We start from the raw sequence: 17225 nt of genomic DNA on the forward strand, positions 1-17225 counted from the left end.
AACTATCTGTACATATCGTGATTAACGTAAGTATTCAAAAGTATTCATGTGTGTGTGTTCTGACAGCTTGGGGATTATTGTGGACGAATGCTTGAATGTGTAGTCGCAAGATGCCTTAGTTCCTGTTGCTTTACAAAATAATGTACAGTATTTTATACTAATATATGTGTGCACATATTGCCCAAGAATTAGTTTTCAGAATAAATGTTAAATAGATATCGATTTTATTTATACCTCTAACTTGTAGTTCTTATTAAGGTGTATTGGACTTTTACTGCAAATTTGAAAAAGAAATGAAAAAATACCACAGTGCCCCAGAAAACATTTATGCACCGAAGTTTTGCTATCACGGCTTCATCAGAGTATAACTATCATACAAATGACTGAGTTCAACTGAATACATGTTATGATAAACTACCCATGGCAACTTTAAGCTGGAGAATGATTCGTAAAAAGTGTAATAAGATAGATCGACACGTAAAATAAATCAGGAAAAACAATCTTAATCAAAGTGAACTACGAGATCTGAAAATAAATCTTAATTGTTAAAGAATCTTATAAGAGCAAATAATTTGGTTATTTCTGCCCAAACTTATGATGAAGAAGAAAATCAAGGAACATCTTAACGATTGTACAACTTGCACTCCTCTACAGATCAACCTAAGGAAACTGAAGAGAAAGCCAAATAATTTTTCAGACAGATAGAATAAAAAGAAATGTTATGCAAGAACTTTTATAAACTGAACAGTCTCATACCAGAAGTTTTTTTTTTTTTTACCGAGAGGTCACGTACCGGGCGTTAAGGCTCATCCTGTCTGCACTTGAGCTTATTACCGAAACATTACCTTGGCTTTTGCAAACAAACAATATAAAAGCACTGTTTAAATTTGTACCTCCTCACTGAATAACGGAGAAGACATTTTGTGTAGAATCAAAGACAGTAACCTTGATGTAATAGAACATGTTATTTTGTTCATTCTAGACAATGTGACATTTTATGCTTCCATTCGCTTAGAAGAGGGTATTAATGTTGTTTCTGTCGTTAACTGAGAACATGACGACAGCCAACTTAATACTTTGGCTTAATCAAGAACATCATCGAAATATTGCCAACATTCGTTCTTTGGAATGAATACTTTGGTTTTAGAGAAAAAAGTCACCAACAAGTAACAGAAGTTGCTACAGGTAAAAGAGAAACCGTCCCCTTTAACATTATTTTTATACGCATGCATGCCTTTAATTATTATCCAATGAAGACCAACACGAAATTTAAAATCTTACTCATGCCTAGTTGGTGTTTTTTTTAATAAATTAGTAATAACACCCACACTTAACAATTTACTATAAACTGTTGCAATAATTAGTAATAACATTCATTCTCAACAATTTATTATAAACTGTTGCAATAATTCGTAATAACATCCAATTATAACAATTTGCTATAAACTGTTACAATAATTACTTACAGTATTCACTCTTAACAATTTGTTAGAAATTGTTGCAATAATTAGTAATAACATCTACTCTTAACAATTTACTATAAACTATAACAATAATTAGTAATAACATCCATTCTCAACAATTTACTATAAACTATAGCAATAATTAGTAATAACATCCATTCTCAACAATTTACTATAAACTGTTGCAATGATTAGTAATAACATCCATTCTCAACAATTTACTATAAACTGTTGCAATGATTAGTAATAACATCCATTCTCAACAATTTACTATAAACTGTTGCAATGATTAGTAATAACATCCACTCTTAACAATTTACTATAAACTGTTGCAATGATTAGTAATAACATCCACTCTTAACAATTTATCAAATTGTTGCGTAATTTCAGGAAAATCAACTTCCTGGACGTCACATTGACTCTGGACTAACAAGAGATAACTCTATTAAAACCTCACAAAGAAGCCCCTCTTTCTTCATTACAACCCTCATCACCCCGATAAAATAAAACGTGGTGAAATAATTGACGAAGTAAAAAGAATTGACCAGAATTTTATACCAACGACGAGTCCAGAATGCCGAACTCAGTGAACATCTCAAATGAGTTCTTACAGTTAGTAGAATATTAAATTGAAAAATTGCTTCACAACACTAATGTACAGAACAAAGATAAGAGAGGGAACCAACAAATGCGCTTGCTATTCTTTTACAACTAAAACGTATTTGTTGAAATACCATTTTTCAAAGGAAACTACTGGTACTGGTGATCGTGTGTCACCTCTAACGTTGTTTATGAAATTAATGATGTGTCACATTCGTGTTTAAACATGTGTTGGTAAAATGAACACAGAACTTCAAATTTCAGCCAGAAATAGTTGCCGAAGCCGAACATTTCTATGCTAAACGTTTACCCACAATGTACACAAACACTTGTCGGATTTTAAAACTTGGTTTCATTATTAAGCCTAAATTATAGTTATATATATCTCTATATTTTTTCCATTATGTTTAAATTATTCCCCATGAAAATATCCATCTTTTATTTATTGTAAGGTTTATGTTGTTTATTTTTGGAAATAGATGCACAACAATAATAGTAGAACAGATTTACAACGCAATAATATTAACAAACAATCCGTATAACAACACAGCATGCTGTTTTCGAATTATTTTCTGCTTTCAGATCGGTAGAGTTAAACTAACTACACCTGTCGAAACTCCAAAGAATTTGTCTTGTGCGTTTAATCTCTGATGAAGCCATAATAAAAACACTTCAATAAAATACATGTTTTCTGGGATTTTCTGGTACTTTTTTAAATGTGTGGATGGTACCTATCTAAGTATAATTCTTTCTTTGTCCATCTATAGATCTATCTTTATGTGCTTTTATAAGCAACAGAAGACCAGTTTTACGTCATTTACTAAATAAAATAATATATAGGAACATTTGTGGTATCTATGCCAAGTGACACAAGTATGAAATGTTTAAACTTTGTAGCTAAATATGCATACACACATATAACCAAGTATATATAATATAGTATATACAAACAGTTGTGTTGAAGGGTTGATAATCCTTAATTTTGATTGAAAAAAGGTTGTATTCCTTTACAAATATCTTATCGTACTGTTGCATCTTAAGAAAGGCACCTAGTGGAACTGTTACGATTTAATAGTCTCTTTTAAATCGCTTTATGCAGTAGATCTATAACTATATTATCTGCAAATGAAATGAGCAAGATACAAAACTTTTGTTTTGCTTCTATTGCAACAAATTTAATTAATAAATAAAGCCATATTCAAATAATCATAATAATACTAAAAAACTTTTCTTAAAGGAATTTACTGCATTCCGAGGAAGTATAAGGAAGAGTTTTGTCCGAATTTAATAATAAGATATTAACAGAATATTTGAGGTAATTACCAGTTTATCTCTATTCATAATTACACAAAAACTGACGCACACATAAACATAGAATAATAATTGTTAATTTTCTAATTGTATTAGTTCCACCAGATATAATCGTTGATCAAAGTACGTCAGATGTCGTCACCAGGGAAGGGACAAATGTAACACTGTCGTGTACAGCCAAAGGCTATCCAGAACCTAATATCACTTGGAGACGAGAAGATGACGAACCGATACCGTTAATTCTAGGTATCGGCAAGAAACTTATGAGTAAGTTGAGGTTATGGTAATTTAAGATTTTAAGATTGATGTAATTCTAACTAAATTATTTTTAGAGTTAATACAAATGTAACTCGGAGTATATTTCTATTTGTGGAGATTGAAACATTGGACAAGATGAAAAAACAAACAAACATTACTGTAACAAGAGAAGCAAGATTTGGCCAAATATTTTACATTTTACTTGCATTTTGGACTTGAATTTGTTGAAAATATTATGTGACACATTGGCTAAACCACCAGGTCAGGCTTTAAAACTCGGATCTTTTGAAATGATCACCTGAAGAAGAGCATCCTGTCATCTAAACAACTACTCTTAACCAAATGAAGGAATTGCTTTCACTTTAATGACACATCTACAGCTGAAAGTGAGAAGAATGATCAGCATGTATCGCGGACTCAAACCTTGGACCTTACGATATGCAAATCAGCACGCTCGAAATATTTTGTAATTGCAAAAGTAGTCTTTTGGTAATGTCAAGTAAGCAACACCTCCATAAATCCCAGTCTATAATATGAGAAATACAGTCAAAATTTACAGAGTAGCAATTAATACAGAGATAGAAGGAGGATATTATACTATCACATAAATCAATTGTTACACCACACTTGTCGTAATATGGGCTAGGTATTTAAGAAACAAAAGCACTGTTTTTTTTGTTGTTGTTCATCTGAACAACACTTTGTGCACATAATGGGCTAAATGACCAATTCAAAATCCTAAATGGTTTAGCCATAGTTGACTCTAACTTTACTCTGCGGACCGGAGGGAAGAAAACGTGTTGGTAGTATCTGCTTCCCCAAGCAGCTACTTGAGTAGTGAGGTTATGACGCACCCGTAACTGAGAGTGTGTAGTGTGTTAGGTAGTATCATGTCTCGAACGCCAGACCCTCGGATCCTCAGTCCAATATGCTAATCAACAGACCATGGTCGGAAATTAAAATAATTAATACTTTTAAAAATTATGAATTATAATTATATATATATTATACTCACTCTAATTATTTGGTCATTTACCGAAAAAATGTCCATTTTGCGATTTGTGCATTTCAAAGTTATCAAATATCAAAATGAAATGTTATTTCTGTGTTTGTACAAAGTATTTTACTCAAACTATCAACTGTAGATTACCAAACAAGCAACAATCCAAATAAAAACTTACTCCAGTCTTCGTCTAAAACAATTTAAACAAATCAAACAAACAAAGAACGAAACAGAAAAGAAGAGTCAGTTGTTTTGGTCTTTGTGTAAAGCGGTATAATTAAATGGCGAATTGTTTGAAGTTTATCATCATAATCGTCATCGGGATTAAGTTTATGGTTTTAACCAGAGAGTGTTTGAAGTTACGGCACTTCCTGAACTGAGTTTGAAAATGCCGCTTATATGCGATCAGCAATTAATTGCAGGGTGTCAAAAATGTGCACAAAATGGAATACAAAGTTTGAAATAAAATATTTCTATTGAATGATCATAAAACATGTAAATTGTATTTATGAGACACATGTCATTGGTTAATTATTCCAGTATTTATTATTTATGCAATAACATAATGCATTGAGACCGTGATCTCATTTACAAAGAGGTGTCAAACATTAAATTTCAAGCAATTTTCAAATAATGTTCGTAAGGTTCTCGCCTTGTTAGTTAGAAAATTCACGTTCTTAGCGAAAACACTTGTTACGCCACTTTTCAATCTGTTCTAATATAGAGCTATCAATCAAAGTTGTTTTTAATTTTCACAAGGTTCGCACGTGTTTCACCAGGTGCCTCCATCTTCAGACTCGTTTGTTTATTTTTAAGCACAAAGCTACACAATGGTCCATGTATGTTGTGCCCACCACGGCTATCAAAACCTGATTTTGCGTTATGAGACAAAATACAAATTTGAACACGAAGTAAAAAGTCTTTATTCATCGAATTCGTTTTAATTTTCATTAGATTCGTCGTACGAGGGAGAGGACCTAAACATATCTCGAGTAACTCGTGTTCACATGGGAGCATACCTGTGTATAGCTTCCAATGGAGTACCGCCTTCAGTTAGCAGACGGGTCCTTCTTCACGTGCAATGTAAGTACTGCTGTAATTAGAAGTTGCCGGCTTTGATCACTATCTTATATATTTTGATTATCAGCACCATTGATGGTAATAAAATAAAGATATTGTTTTTGTTTATTTTCTTAATCAGGCACAGTTAACTACTTTAACTTTAGGAAGCGAAGTTAGCTAAATGTGTTTCCTTCTCCTTATTCACAAACATATTTTCTTTGATGTATAAGTTTTGATAGATAGAAACCGTGATGGTTATTTTAATTAACTTTAAGAAACATATCTTAGCCATCTGAATAATGGAACCGAAACTTTTTTCTTTCTTTCACGACATGTAATGAAACAGAAACTGTAATGAGTTAAAACGTATTTTGAAGGTCACGAAGTACAGAACTATAAGTATTAGCCAGAATAAGCTCTTAAGCATTATCTTTGTTTTTATAACAGAAAAAAATAGCTTCAAGTATAAAACTGATTACGTAATTGATTAAAATTTTTAAAATTATCATTACAAGAAACCCTTAGTAACTGAAAGCATTAAGTTGACGGATATATGCACTTTAACCTACTATGTTGTTATACCATTAAGTAGCGAATGGTATTTACAACAAGCTTTAATGAATAAAGAAAACAATTCTAGTAACATTTTGGAGTAAGAAAAGTGACCGATTTTCGTTTCTCTTTGAATTATGGAGAAGGCAAAGAGTTCAGTTTTAACTTACAGAATCATTATTTGATGGTCGTTTTCTTAAGAGTTATATAATAGAGCTTCCAGAATGTACAGAATAGAACTATTAGAGACTATTGAATTTTAACGACCTATGAATGATTCCATTATCCATACATTATGTATTTAAATACATTTCTTTCTTTTTAATGTTAAATAACAGTCATAATCTATTATATTCTGTTTTCGATGTTTAAGGCGCTGGATTTAAAACATAAGCAGTACAAGAAATAATATTGCACTCGCTTATACTATGGATGTTTCAACACTTTCTGCAGTTCCTCCAGTTTTGTGGGTTCCTAACCAGTTGGTTGGTGCACATGCTGGAGAAGAAATTGCCCTGGATTGCCACAGTGAGGCCTATCCAGTTTCCATTAACTTCTGGAAAAAAAGAGAAGGCGAAATGATTCTATCGAATGAAAAGTTTGACGTTTCATCAAAAGAAAAATCTTACAAAGTCCATATGAGATTATTAATACGAAAACTACAAGCAGAAGATTTTGGAACGTATAGTTGCTTTGCCAAAAATTCATTGGGATCCACAGAAGGTACCATTCGTCTTTATGGTAAGGGCCATGACTTTTTAAGTTTGCATTTATTAGCCATCACACATTTGTGATAATTTCTTCCCATAGAATAGAGATTATTTATCATAATACAGCTGAACATTTATATGACAGAAGAGTTCTATAGAGCTAAACTGTTCAAAGTTTTATATGTTTTTCTGATGTTATTTGCGTAGCCACAGTAGCGTTTCTAATGGACAAAATAGAAATGTTCGAACGTAATGTTACAAGATTTTTTTCCTGATCAGATAAAGATTTTTCATATTACAGAATTTAGGAAAAACAAGACATTTGTATATTTCATTGTCTTGTTTTTCCTCAGTTCTGTAATTATTGAGTTTCACCAAGTACCGACGGTTTCAAGTATCAATTTTTCATATTGTTTAGGTTACTTAATTTACAATGTTTTTTTCTATTCCCTTTTTTATATAACTATTTGCGCTAAAAACCTTTTTAAGAGTTGCTATGACAAATTTAACAAATATCATCTTCCATAAAATGTATGCGTTGACTAGCAAAAATATAACTACCACTGATAAAGAAGCTAATATAATTTTATTATATAAAATATATTTAATAAAATCTGGTTTTAATGCTCATTATGTTTAATAACATCAAAACATGTCATTATGTATTTATTTTGAAACGGCGAACTCGGAAAAATTATATTATTGCAGAACCTACACTAATCCATGTTTATTGTTGTGAAATAATGGCCCGTGATTGCAGTTTCCATTATAAAAGGACGGCGAGAAAAACCTTGACTAACTACCCACAGAGCATCTATTAATAGTGCATGTACGTCGACGTTTAAGACTTTCTTTAATTGAGACCAGTGGCACAGGAACTCATTGCAGCCACATCAGGGAATTTGACTAGTATATGATCGAATGGATTTGCTATAATTCCAGTTTCATCGTACAACTTTCTCGCCATCCATTGATTTCAAGAGTGGCTGAAAGCTAATGAGCTGATTGGCAGTACCAAGAAATACTTCCAGTTTCATGTAATGTTTTTACGAACAGGGTTATCTTTCGTAAGCCTGATCTGCTCGTTATGAATTTGGGCAACTTGGTAAGAACTCTAAATGCTGTCACCATTGAAATATTATGTAAATTGAGAAAACGGAGGTCACACTGGACAAATGGAAGTCTGGATAAAAGAGGGTGGAAGTATGGAAGTGCTAAAGTATTTGAAGACGACAGACGTTACTTAAATCAAATTGAAATGATGGTTATTACTAGAAGAACCTTTAGAAGATTATTGGAGGAAGAAGAGCTTGTACAAAAATTACTCAACTGTAAAATGATAGTAAAAGTAATAGTATTAAAATCATCCAATTCACAGTGGATACCTGCTGATAAATTAAAAACAATTATTAAATACATTATACTCAATAAAGTTGTAGCGATAGGACTCCACATTGAGAATGGAGATGGGGCTCTGGATTTCGTTGGGTTGTGATTTAGAACCCATTGCATATCTAACACTCCGTTTCAATGAATATTATTGAAGGCTTCCAGCTTTCAAATGTTATGTTTTTTTAATCCCACCCATTTGACTGCATTAAAATATCTGGCGAATTAGAGAAGTGATATATTCAGCAAGAATCCAGTTGGGTTTTAATTACAGTATAAGATTTGGTTTGGTTTAAATTTCGTGGAAAGCTACAAAAGAGCTATTTACGCTAGCCGTCCCTGATTAGCAGTGATAGACTAGAGCGAAGGCAGCTAGTCAACATCACCCAACTCTTTTAATACTATTTTACCAACGAATAATTGGATTGACCGTCACATTATAACGCCCCCATGGCTGAAAGAATGAGTATGTTCGGTGACGTGGATTCGAACCCACGGCCTGCACAGTGTAATGAAATAGATATAACGTTACATAGAATATATAGACATTATTTCAATATTTCTAACTATTACACAGTTCCGCAGTTTAAAGCACACTCATACACACACACGCATATATATACACACAGATTTTTGTTTTGAATATTTCATAGAAATTGATACAAATTATTATATTGGTTATGATTTAGTACAGTTATTCTTAATGATGGTCTGCGGAAACATCCAATAAAGAATTTTAAAAATGTATTGTAAAAGATTCAATTATTTTAAAAGCTATAACTTGTAAATGCGTTAGGAGTAGTTGAAATGTTCATTGTAAAATAAGTGAGCTTTCACTTCAAAGCTTCTTGCAGAAGTTAGATTAGGAAAAACTTTTTCGTTAATCGAAACACCCCCTTTATTATCATTGCCAGCTGGATCATGGTCCATAAGGTTTTTACAGAGAGCTTGCAACAACTAGTATAGTATACTAGTATTAACTTTAAGTAAAGGTAATAGACAAATGATTTTTCGAGCAAATTGTATTGTTTGTTTTTGTTTGTTTGATTTTTTGAATTTCGCACAAAGCTACACGAGGGCTATCTGCGCTAGCCTTCCCTGATTTAGCAGTGTAAGACTAGAGGGAAAGCAGATAGTCATCACCACCCACCGCCAACTTTGGGCTACTCTTTTACCAACGAATAGTGGGATTGACCGTCACATTATAACGCCCCCACGGCCGAAAGGGCGAGCATGTTCGGTGTGACGGGATTCGAACTCGCGACCCTCAGATTGCGAGTCGAGCGCCTTAACCACCTAGCCATGAAATTGTATTGTATTTTTTTCCACGTAAAGAAAACGAAGCATAAAAAAGGTACGTTATTCGAATTAATACAAGCAGAATAAATAGTAACGATGAATAAAGCAAAAATGGTTTATTTATTTTTGTTTTTCAGAGATACCAACGTCTACATCTTTCTCCAGAGACACAGCAGAGAAGTTTAAGCACATGAACAGGGGTGAGTTACAAAGTTCGTAATGAAATATACATCATGTATACTTCATGTATACATCAAATATTCGCAAGTTTCATGTTGAAAAACAACAACATTATATTAGTATACTTAAGATTATGAATTAATCTTCTTCTTTTAACTTACTGTTCATTTCTGTACATTTGTCTTGCAATCTTAGGCTGGTATTATATATACATATAATATCTTATCGTAACACTTTGGTCACATACCCTGGTTTTAGCTTCCCTCATGAGCTAGATTTTATTGTTGTCCACACCCCAACTGTATAAATGGAGATTGAGCATCTTCATCATATGAGTTTGATTCATTTACTACACTGATATTGTGCTACCCCTTCCAAATTAAGAGAAGACAAAGTTTAAAAGTAAACTAAACACCTTTTTTGATGTGTTCACACTATCCAATATTAGCATAACAAACGCTTTAGGTGTGAACATAAACTTTAAGAAATTAAAATTCACGCACAAGAATTAGAAATAACAAAGAATCAAGTAAAAGTGATTAGTGCCAGCTGGTTCCTCCCCGCAATCGCTGGTTCGTCTGTGCACTGACGAACGTGCGACGATAGGACTCCACAATGAGAATGCGGAGGTGCTCTACTTGCTTTGTAATACTTAGGACTTGTTAAATTTTTTGTGTTTAATTTAGAACTACGTCTAATTTCAGTTTTCGTGTGTACCATTTATTTTGTAAAAGTGGGCTTATTTAATTAACAATAGAGAAATCTTGTGATTCATTTTCTTGATGACACACTTACATTTTGTCACGACATGTATTTCTCGGGTATTACGAGTCAGCTGTTTCTCATACACTTGTTACACGTTGCATTTTGTATTTTCAACTTGAACAGTATGGGTTATAACTCAGAGACACCCAAGGATTTGGGTATAGACGTCACCAATTTTGAACTAATGCTCAGAGGAAGATCATCTAGTCAGCATCATCTGCTGCCATAAGAGTTTTGTCCGGCTCTTTGAAATGAATAATGGAATTTAGTGTCAGAGCTCGAACCTTGGACTCTCATCCCGGCAAAAAAAACAAAACAGAAGACCACACCCAATGCTATTATAATGTCTGTTGGACATGTTGCTCAAACAAACGAATAATAAACACCGAGGAAAACAAAGACAAAGGTTTCTGTTTGTAAGATAATTTTCTATACTTTTAAATATTGTTGCTAAGTGCTTTAAGCCCGGCATGGCTAGGTGGTTAGAGTACTCGAATCGTAATCACGGGTTCGAATCTCCGTCCCACCAAATATTCTCGCCTTTTCAGCCGTTGGGGCATTATAATATTCAATCACACTATTGGTTGGTAGCTCAAGAGTTGGCGGTACCTTTCCTCTAATCTGACACTGCTAAATTAGGGACGACTAGTGTAGATAGCACTCGTGTAGCTTTGCACCAAATTCAAACCAAACAATGCTATATGTATATTTTTTCTCGAGTTTGCTATACTATTTGTAAGCATTTCATGTGTCAGCTCATGCCTGTAAAGCTTCTTTGATTTTAACAGATTTTCCAAAGCACCAGAGCCTCGGTTCGTCAAAATCTTCTAGGAAATTCAACATAGAAAAAGGACTGCCCTCTGTGGAAGGTAGAATTTGAATAAATATTTTTTCTCAAAATATAGTTGTACTTCTCTATTACATATTTATTGATTCTTTTTATGACAGTGAATGTGAGTCTTAACAGTAAGTTTGATATATACACTTTCTACAAACATAATACAAAAATTATGTTAAACTTAATATATAAAGAAAATAGAACGTCATATAACAGCATCACTGCAATAAACCTTCGATGGTTTTCTGTTCCCACATATGTTCTTAATGTTATAATACAACGTCACCACTAAAGCTTGCAAGGAGAAATTATATCTGACAGAAGATGTATTTCTATAGCTGTATGTGTGATACTCCTTGCTGCTGTATCTCTCTCTAGCGCTTTATTTTTTTACTTTTACTTGCAACTATTTACTTTTCAACTTTTTAACATATACATATATGTATATATACAACACAAGCACATGTATGCAATACAGTGTATGCTGTTTATACAAAATATAACTTCCTCATACACTTCAGATCTTTTGCTGCAGTTCACAGGGTTGACTACTTTATATTAAAGCAATTTTGGATCATCGCCACGCTGTTACAGTTCATGTCGCCACGTCCGGTTATTGTTTAACTGACGACCGCGCATTTTTACAATAGTCCTACAGCGAGCGTTGTTTCCATTTCAAAAAGCTTTGTTATAAGACTGTCATATTCAAAGAACACCCATCCTTTCTGCTGGCTGAACATAACTCATCTAATGTTTGAGGATGACGATGTTTCAGCAACCATTTCAACATTCCAACCTAAAAAAGAAATCCAGTATGTCTCCTTATGAAATAGCATGAATACTCTCTTCATTCTAGAACTGCTTGAGATACGCGACATTTGGACGAAATGTGTGACTAGAAGCCTTATCTTGGTGAACCCATACCTTGTTGACCTCATTTAAGTACAAAGTAGGTAAAAAATGGACCAGAACATTTGTTTCATGGTAAAAAAAAAGAGCTCATCGGACTTTAGTATCCATTGTTTTAATCCCCAACTTTCTCCTGGTGATTTACTTGTGAATTTCCTTATTTCATCAAAAACATGCATTTCAGTGCAGAAAATATGACGTATAGACCTAGTCTATTTTTGATTCGCAGCTTCAGTGGCAGTAAACTAGAGATTAGTTTCACTAAATTCACAGTTCTTCAGTGCTGCTTGCAAAAGCATAGCAAATTAACAAAATAGGTCTCATAGTAGTGAAATACAAGAAATTTGTTTGAACTGAGGTATAGTTCTTTACCTACCACTACTAAGTTAGCACTATCTGGCGGTATTAAGTCCAACCAGCAATGCAGTGTGTTGCATGAGTGCTACTAATTAAATAGATATTTTACTGTATGATTGCTAATCTCCCAAAATACAAGGGCCATGCGTGTCCTAATGGTTAGTTTCATGAAAACAGTTCAGTTTAAAACGTTAAAACACTGAAGACATTAAGTTGAATAATTATCCGTTATTATGACAAAAAATATGATCTTTGTGTAACACACTTTGTTAGAAGCTGTTAGTATAATACAGAAAAAAGTTTAGTTTATACCCGATAAGGCTTTAAAAGAAAATTCACTAAATTTGTTTCAACAGAAAAGTACCAGCGATATAATGTCGAGATGGAACGCAGTGTATAAAAACTACATTTTAACATTGTTTGGCATTGGAACGTAAGGGAATATGGATCAACCTTGGTTATGAGAACCATCCAGAAAGATACCTACAACTCGCCTTTCCCCAGCCATCATAAGCAAAAGCTATGTAATTTAGTGTTTTAACCTTTTAAATTGAGCTCTTTTCATGAAGGTAAAACATTCAGAAGAAACATTTTTATGAGCTTAATTTTCTTTGGTATTGTGTTAACAACTTCCAACAAAGACCATATTTTTGTCATAATAACGGATAATTATTCAACTTAACGTCTTTAATGCTTTAGCTTTTTAAACTGCGCTATTTTCATGAAGGTAAAATATTCAGAATAGAATCTTGAGACAAAAGAAATAAAAATTTGTTTCTGTTGAAATAAATTTAGTCAAATCTTCTTTTAAAGCCTTAGGGCTATGAGCTTTATTTTCCTTGATATTGTACTAACAACTTACAACAAAGAGTGTTATATATATATATATATATATATATATATAAAGACAATATTTTTTGTCATAATAACGGGTAATCAATTATGACGATATACCACATGTAATCCAAACACCTGACTTTTTAGGCTATTAGTGATGAGTAAAGGACGATGCATCCAAACCAAATAAATCTAACAATGATCATGGATCTCTTCAAAAAACGTTTGCTACTGGCCTTAATGTTCGTTGAATCTTACCTGTTATAAAACGCCAGAATTTGCTTACCGTGCCTGGGGTAGGAATTGTTATAGGTTTCTTTCTGGATGCTCCTGATACACCTGGTTCAGCCATATTCCGTTAATATTTAATGCCGAACAATGTAAATATGTAGGTTTGACATACTGCGTTCTATCGCAACTCTACATCGGCTGTGGTTGTCACGTGACTAACTGATTTGCATTTTCAATATAAATCTTCTTGATATAATGTACTCAGTTCGATATAAGAACGTTGCACAACAATACACTATCCAATTACGCAAACTTGACATTAAAATTTCGAACAGAAGTCTGTGTCTCTAAAAAACAAGTAATTCAAGTAAAAAATACAAAGACCATTATAAGGTACTAGCCAATTAAAATTAGCAAGATTAAATCATAAAAAAAATTAAGAAATATAACATCGGAGTTGAACTTAATCAGCTGTTTGTACCGATCTAATTATCATGAAATATAGTACTATTAATGGTAAATTATTCAGTCTAATTAGTATTTGTATCAATTATTCAACATAGAGTCTTTAGTGTTTTAACTTTTTATGCTAAGCTATTTACATGAAGGCAAAACATTCAGAAGAAATTCTTAGACAAAACAGACAATTAGTTTCTGTTGAAATAAAGTTAGGCAATTTTTTTTTAATCCTTAGCGTGCATGAACTTTACTTTTCCAACAAAGAGACCATATATTTTGTCATAAGTACCAAGTCTTGTACAGTTTGAATAAAGTTGAAATACTGTTTACAGTATACATTATGAATTTGATTGTTGAAGTGTGAGAAGCACAATTACAAAGATGAATCAAGGTTTCAAAAAGACCTCATATTCTTAACGGTCTCTGAATATAAACTTCCATTCTTGAAGGCTATTCTTTCCATTCTATCCCAATCAAAGAATGCTCTACATTCCAAAATTTTGCTTATACACCTATTTTTAATCTAGTAATTGTTACATCCTTAAGCTTTGGTTTCCTACATTTCTTACTGTAAATTCGTCGTTTAACCATAAATAATTAACTAGACGATTTCATTTTCTAAAGATTTTGCTAAAGGAGTATTTTTTTACGTATAGAAAAATGCTAAACATATACGAAATAGATTACATAAGAAAAAGTTGATTATTTGACTTTATACCGTCTTTACGTGTATTTAACATTCCAATTTTACACCCAGAATAAAATAAAGTAGAAAAATTCGTAACAAATAGGAGAACAGCTAAACCTATCTTAATATGCAGAATTAGAAAATGCTGCTGAATGGTAAGTTGGAAGTAACAAAGGTCTTGTTTAGTCAGGCTTAAAACTTTTTGCAACGGCTGTCGCAAATAAATACGTTCTACAATGCGTAAGAACTGCGTGAAAATTCCTCCAAAAGTGAGTAATAAATCTTGGACTTTAAGAAATCACTCCAGTTATGTGATAAGAGTTTAAATATTCTGACGGGCTTGGATCCTTTACTCGAGACAACTTCTTCTTTGATATGGAAAGTAAACTGTCTGGAGAAAGGAGTTTAGACAGTCGTCTTGTATTCAGTTTATTTATCCAGAATGAAATTTTGGGTAATATTTTTGATAAAAATAAATATATATATATATATATAAATCATTTATATCAGAACAGGTACCTGCTAGTCTGTCAAAGCACAGCATCAAAATATTTTTCTAGTGAATTTCAACAGCCCTAGTCTTTTTTTTGCATTTCATATCTTTTTCGGAGATAATCTGGTTTATTTGAGTATTATCCTTTAAATACACATTTTAAGATTGTTCAGCACTCAACAGTGTAAAGAACATCGTTCATAAAACTGAAAAAATAATCAAAGTGTTTCTGATATGTCTTTGAGTAGACACCATTGTTATTATGTTTATTCAGCTATATATATAAGATTTGTCTCTGTCTTATAAGATATTTAATTTCCTGTACTGTTGATATAAAAGAAACTTGAGTATATACATGGATAAGAGTCTTTCAAGTAGATCATTAAATAATGAATTTATCTTTCAAATATGTAATAAAGTATACAGTATTGGAAATAATTAAGGAAATGCTAATGTGATACACATACAGGAGTCATAAATAACAGACCTGGTATAACCCGGTAGTTAGGATGCTCGATTTGCAACCTGTGGGTCGCGGATTCGAATCCCGTTACCGAACATGCTCGCTTATTAAATTCTGTGAGAATTATAATGCGACTGTGAATCCCACTATTCAATTAAATAGCATGAAAGCTGGCGATAGATAAGGGACGACTAGTGCAAATAGCTCTCGGGTAGCTTTGGGCGAAATTCAACAAAAAACAAAGAAAGCAGACACACACAATGGGTAATTGCAACTAAGTATCCAGTGATTGTACAATATACAATACATTATTACAGAAAATGCAAAAAGAAAAGCAAATAAGTTTAACAGTGCACAAGTAATTTGTATTTGCTCTAAACAGTGTTTTATGATACCATACGTTAATCAATGTATTATTGTGAAATATATTGTTCCAAATGTCCTGTATTACTAACCACAATTTGGTGAAATTGTTTTATTGCAGTTTCACATTTCCATTTTCCATATAAGCCCATAGAAACTTGATAATATTCACACTGAGATTTTGTGCAGAACAAACGATGTTTCCAAGTGCTCCATGTCTCTTATAATATCCAGGTATTGTGTCATTACATTTGCTACATGTTTGACATAATTGTCTTACTGGAAGATGAACCTATGACCAATAATTTTATTTTTGAAATAGTGACATGATGGTTAAGAAGCTGCGTGTGTTAGTCAGCAGTCAATGTGCCATCAGTTTTGAGAGGATTTCCAACATTCCTGAATGAGATGCAACCCACACTCATATTTTTTATCCAGCATGCTTCACTGTAGATGTACGTTTACCATGATATATTTTTCCTCTCTACCGTCGAATAAATTACAGAGGCCTGCGATGATTTTATTGTCCTGAAATATTTACATATTCTGCAGTAATTCCTGTATACTGAATCTAAAAATGATATCCATTTTTCTCCATCACGTACAAATTTTTCACAGAATGTCATATTTACTTTTACATAAGTGAATCATTTTCATTGAAATTAGGTCACATTTTGTTATGCTTAAACTGTTGACAACCACTGGCTATAGATTTCTCTAGACCAATCGTGACGTGAGAGCCTTATCGATCATTCCTGAACCCACGAGAAACACACCGCACGACGTGTCATTTCTGGATAATATTTGTTTGTGCATGCACTTTGATATTATTTTTTCTTTTCGATATTATTATTCGTCGCTATGGCAAGAAAAGGTTGAGTAAATGACCCAAACATATATTGTTATATCTGTGGTAAGTTTGTTGTAAAGAAACAAAGGCAAAACATTACAGAATTCGTTAAAAAGCGTATTACCCGTATTTTGGAATAAAACTT

At 32.7% G+C, this 17225-nt stretch overlaps 1 protein-coding gene across 2 annotated transcripts in view; it reads left to right on the forward strand.

Moving 5' to 3' along the window:
* The window catches only part of LOC106464672 (lachesin-like), a 93399-nt gene that overhangs the window by 67375 nt on the left and 8799 nt on the right, over positions 1-17225 (forward strand). Inside the window, exons 4-8 of one of the 2 annotated variants that reach the window (XM_022392944.1) lie at positions 3471-3641; positions 5590-5718; positions 6703-6990; positions 9785-9847; positions 11381-11461. In XM_022392944.1, coding sequence (XP_022248652.1) covers positions 3471-3641; positions 5590-5718; positions 6703-6990; positions 9785-9847; positions 11381-11461 — 732 coding nt within the window. The remainder of the gene's footprint in view (positions 1-3470; positions 3642-5589; positions 5719-6702; positions 6991-9784; positions 9848-11380; positions 11462-17225) is intronic. The other variant, XM_022392948.1, reaches the window with a different exon arrangement.

The sequence above is a fragment of the Limulus polyphemus genome, unplaced genomic scaffold, assembly GCF_000517525.1.
Source record: "Limulus polyphemus unplaced genomic scaffold, Limulus_polyphemus-2.1.2 Scaffold62, whole genome shotgun sequence".
Classification (NCBI taxonomy): Eukaryota; Metazoa; Arthropoda; class Merostomata; order Xiphosura; family Limulidae; genus Limulus; species Limulus polyphemus.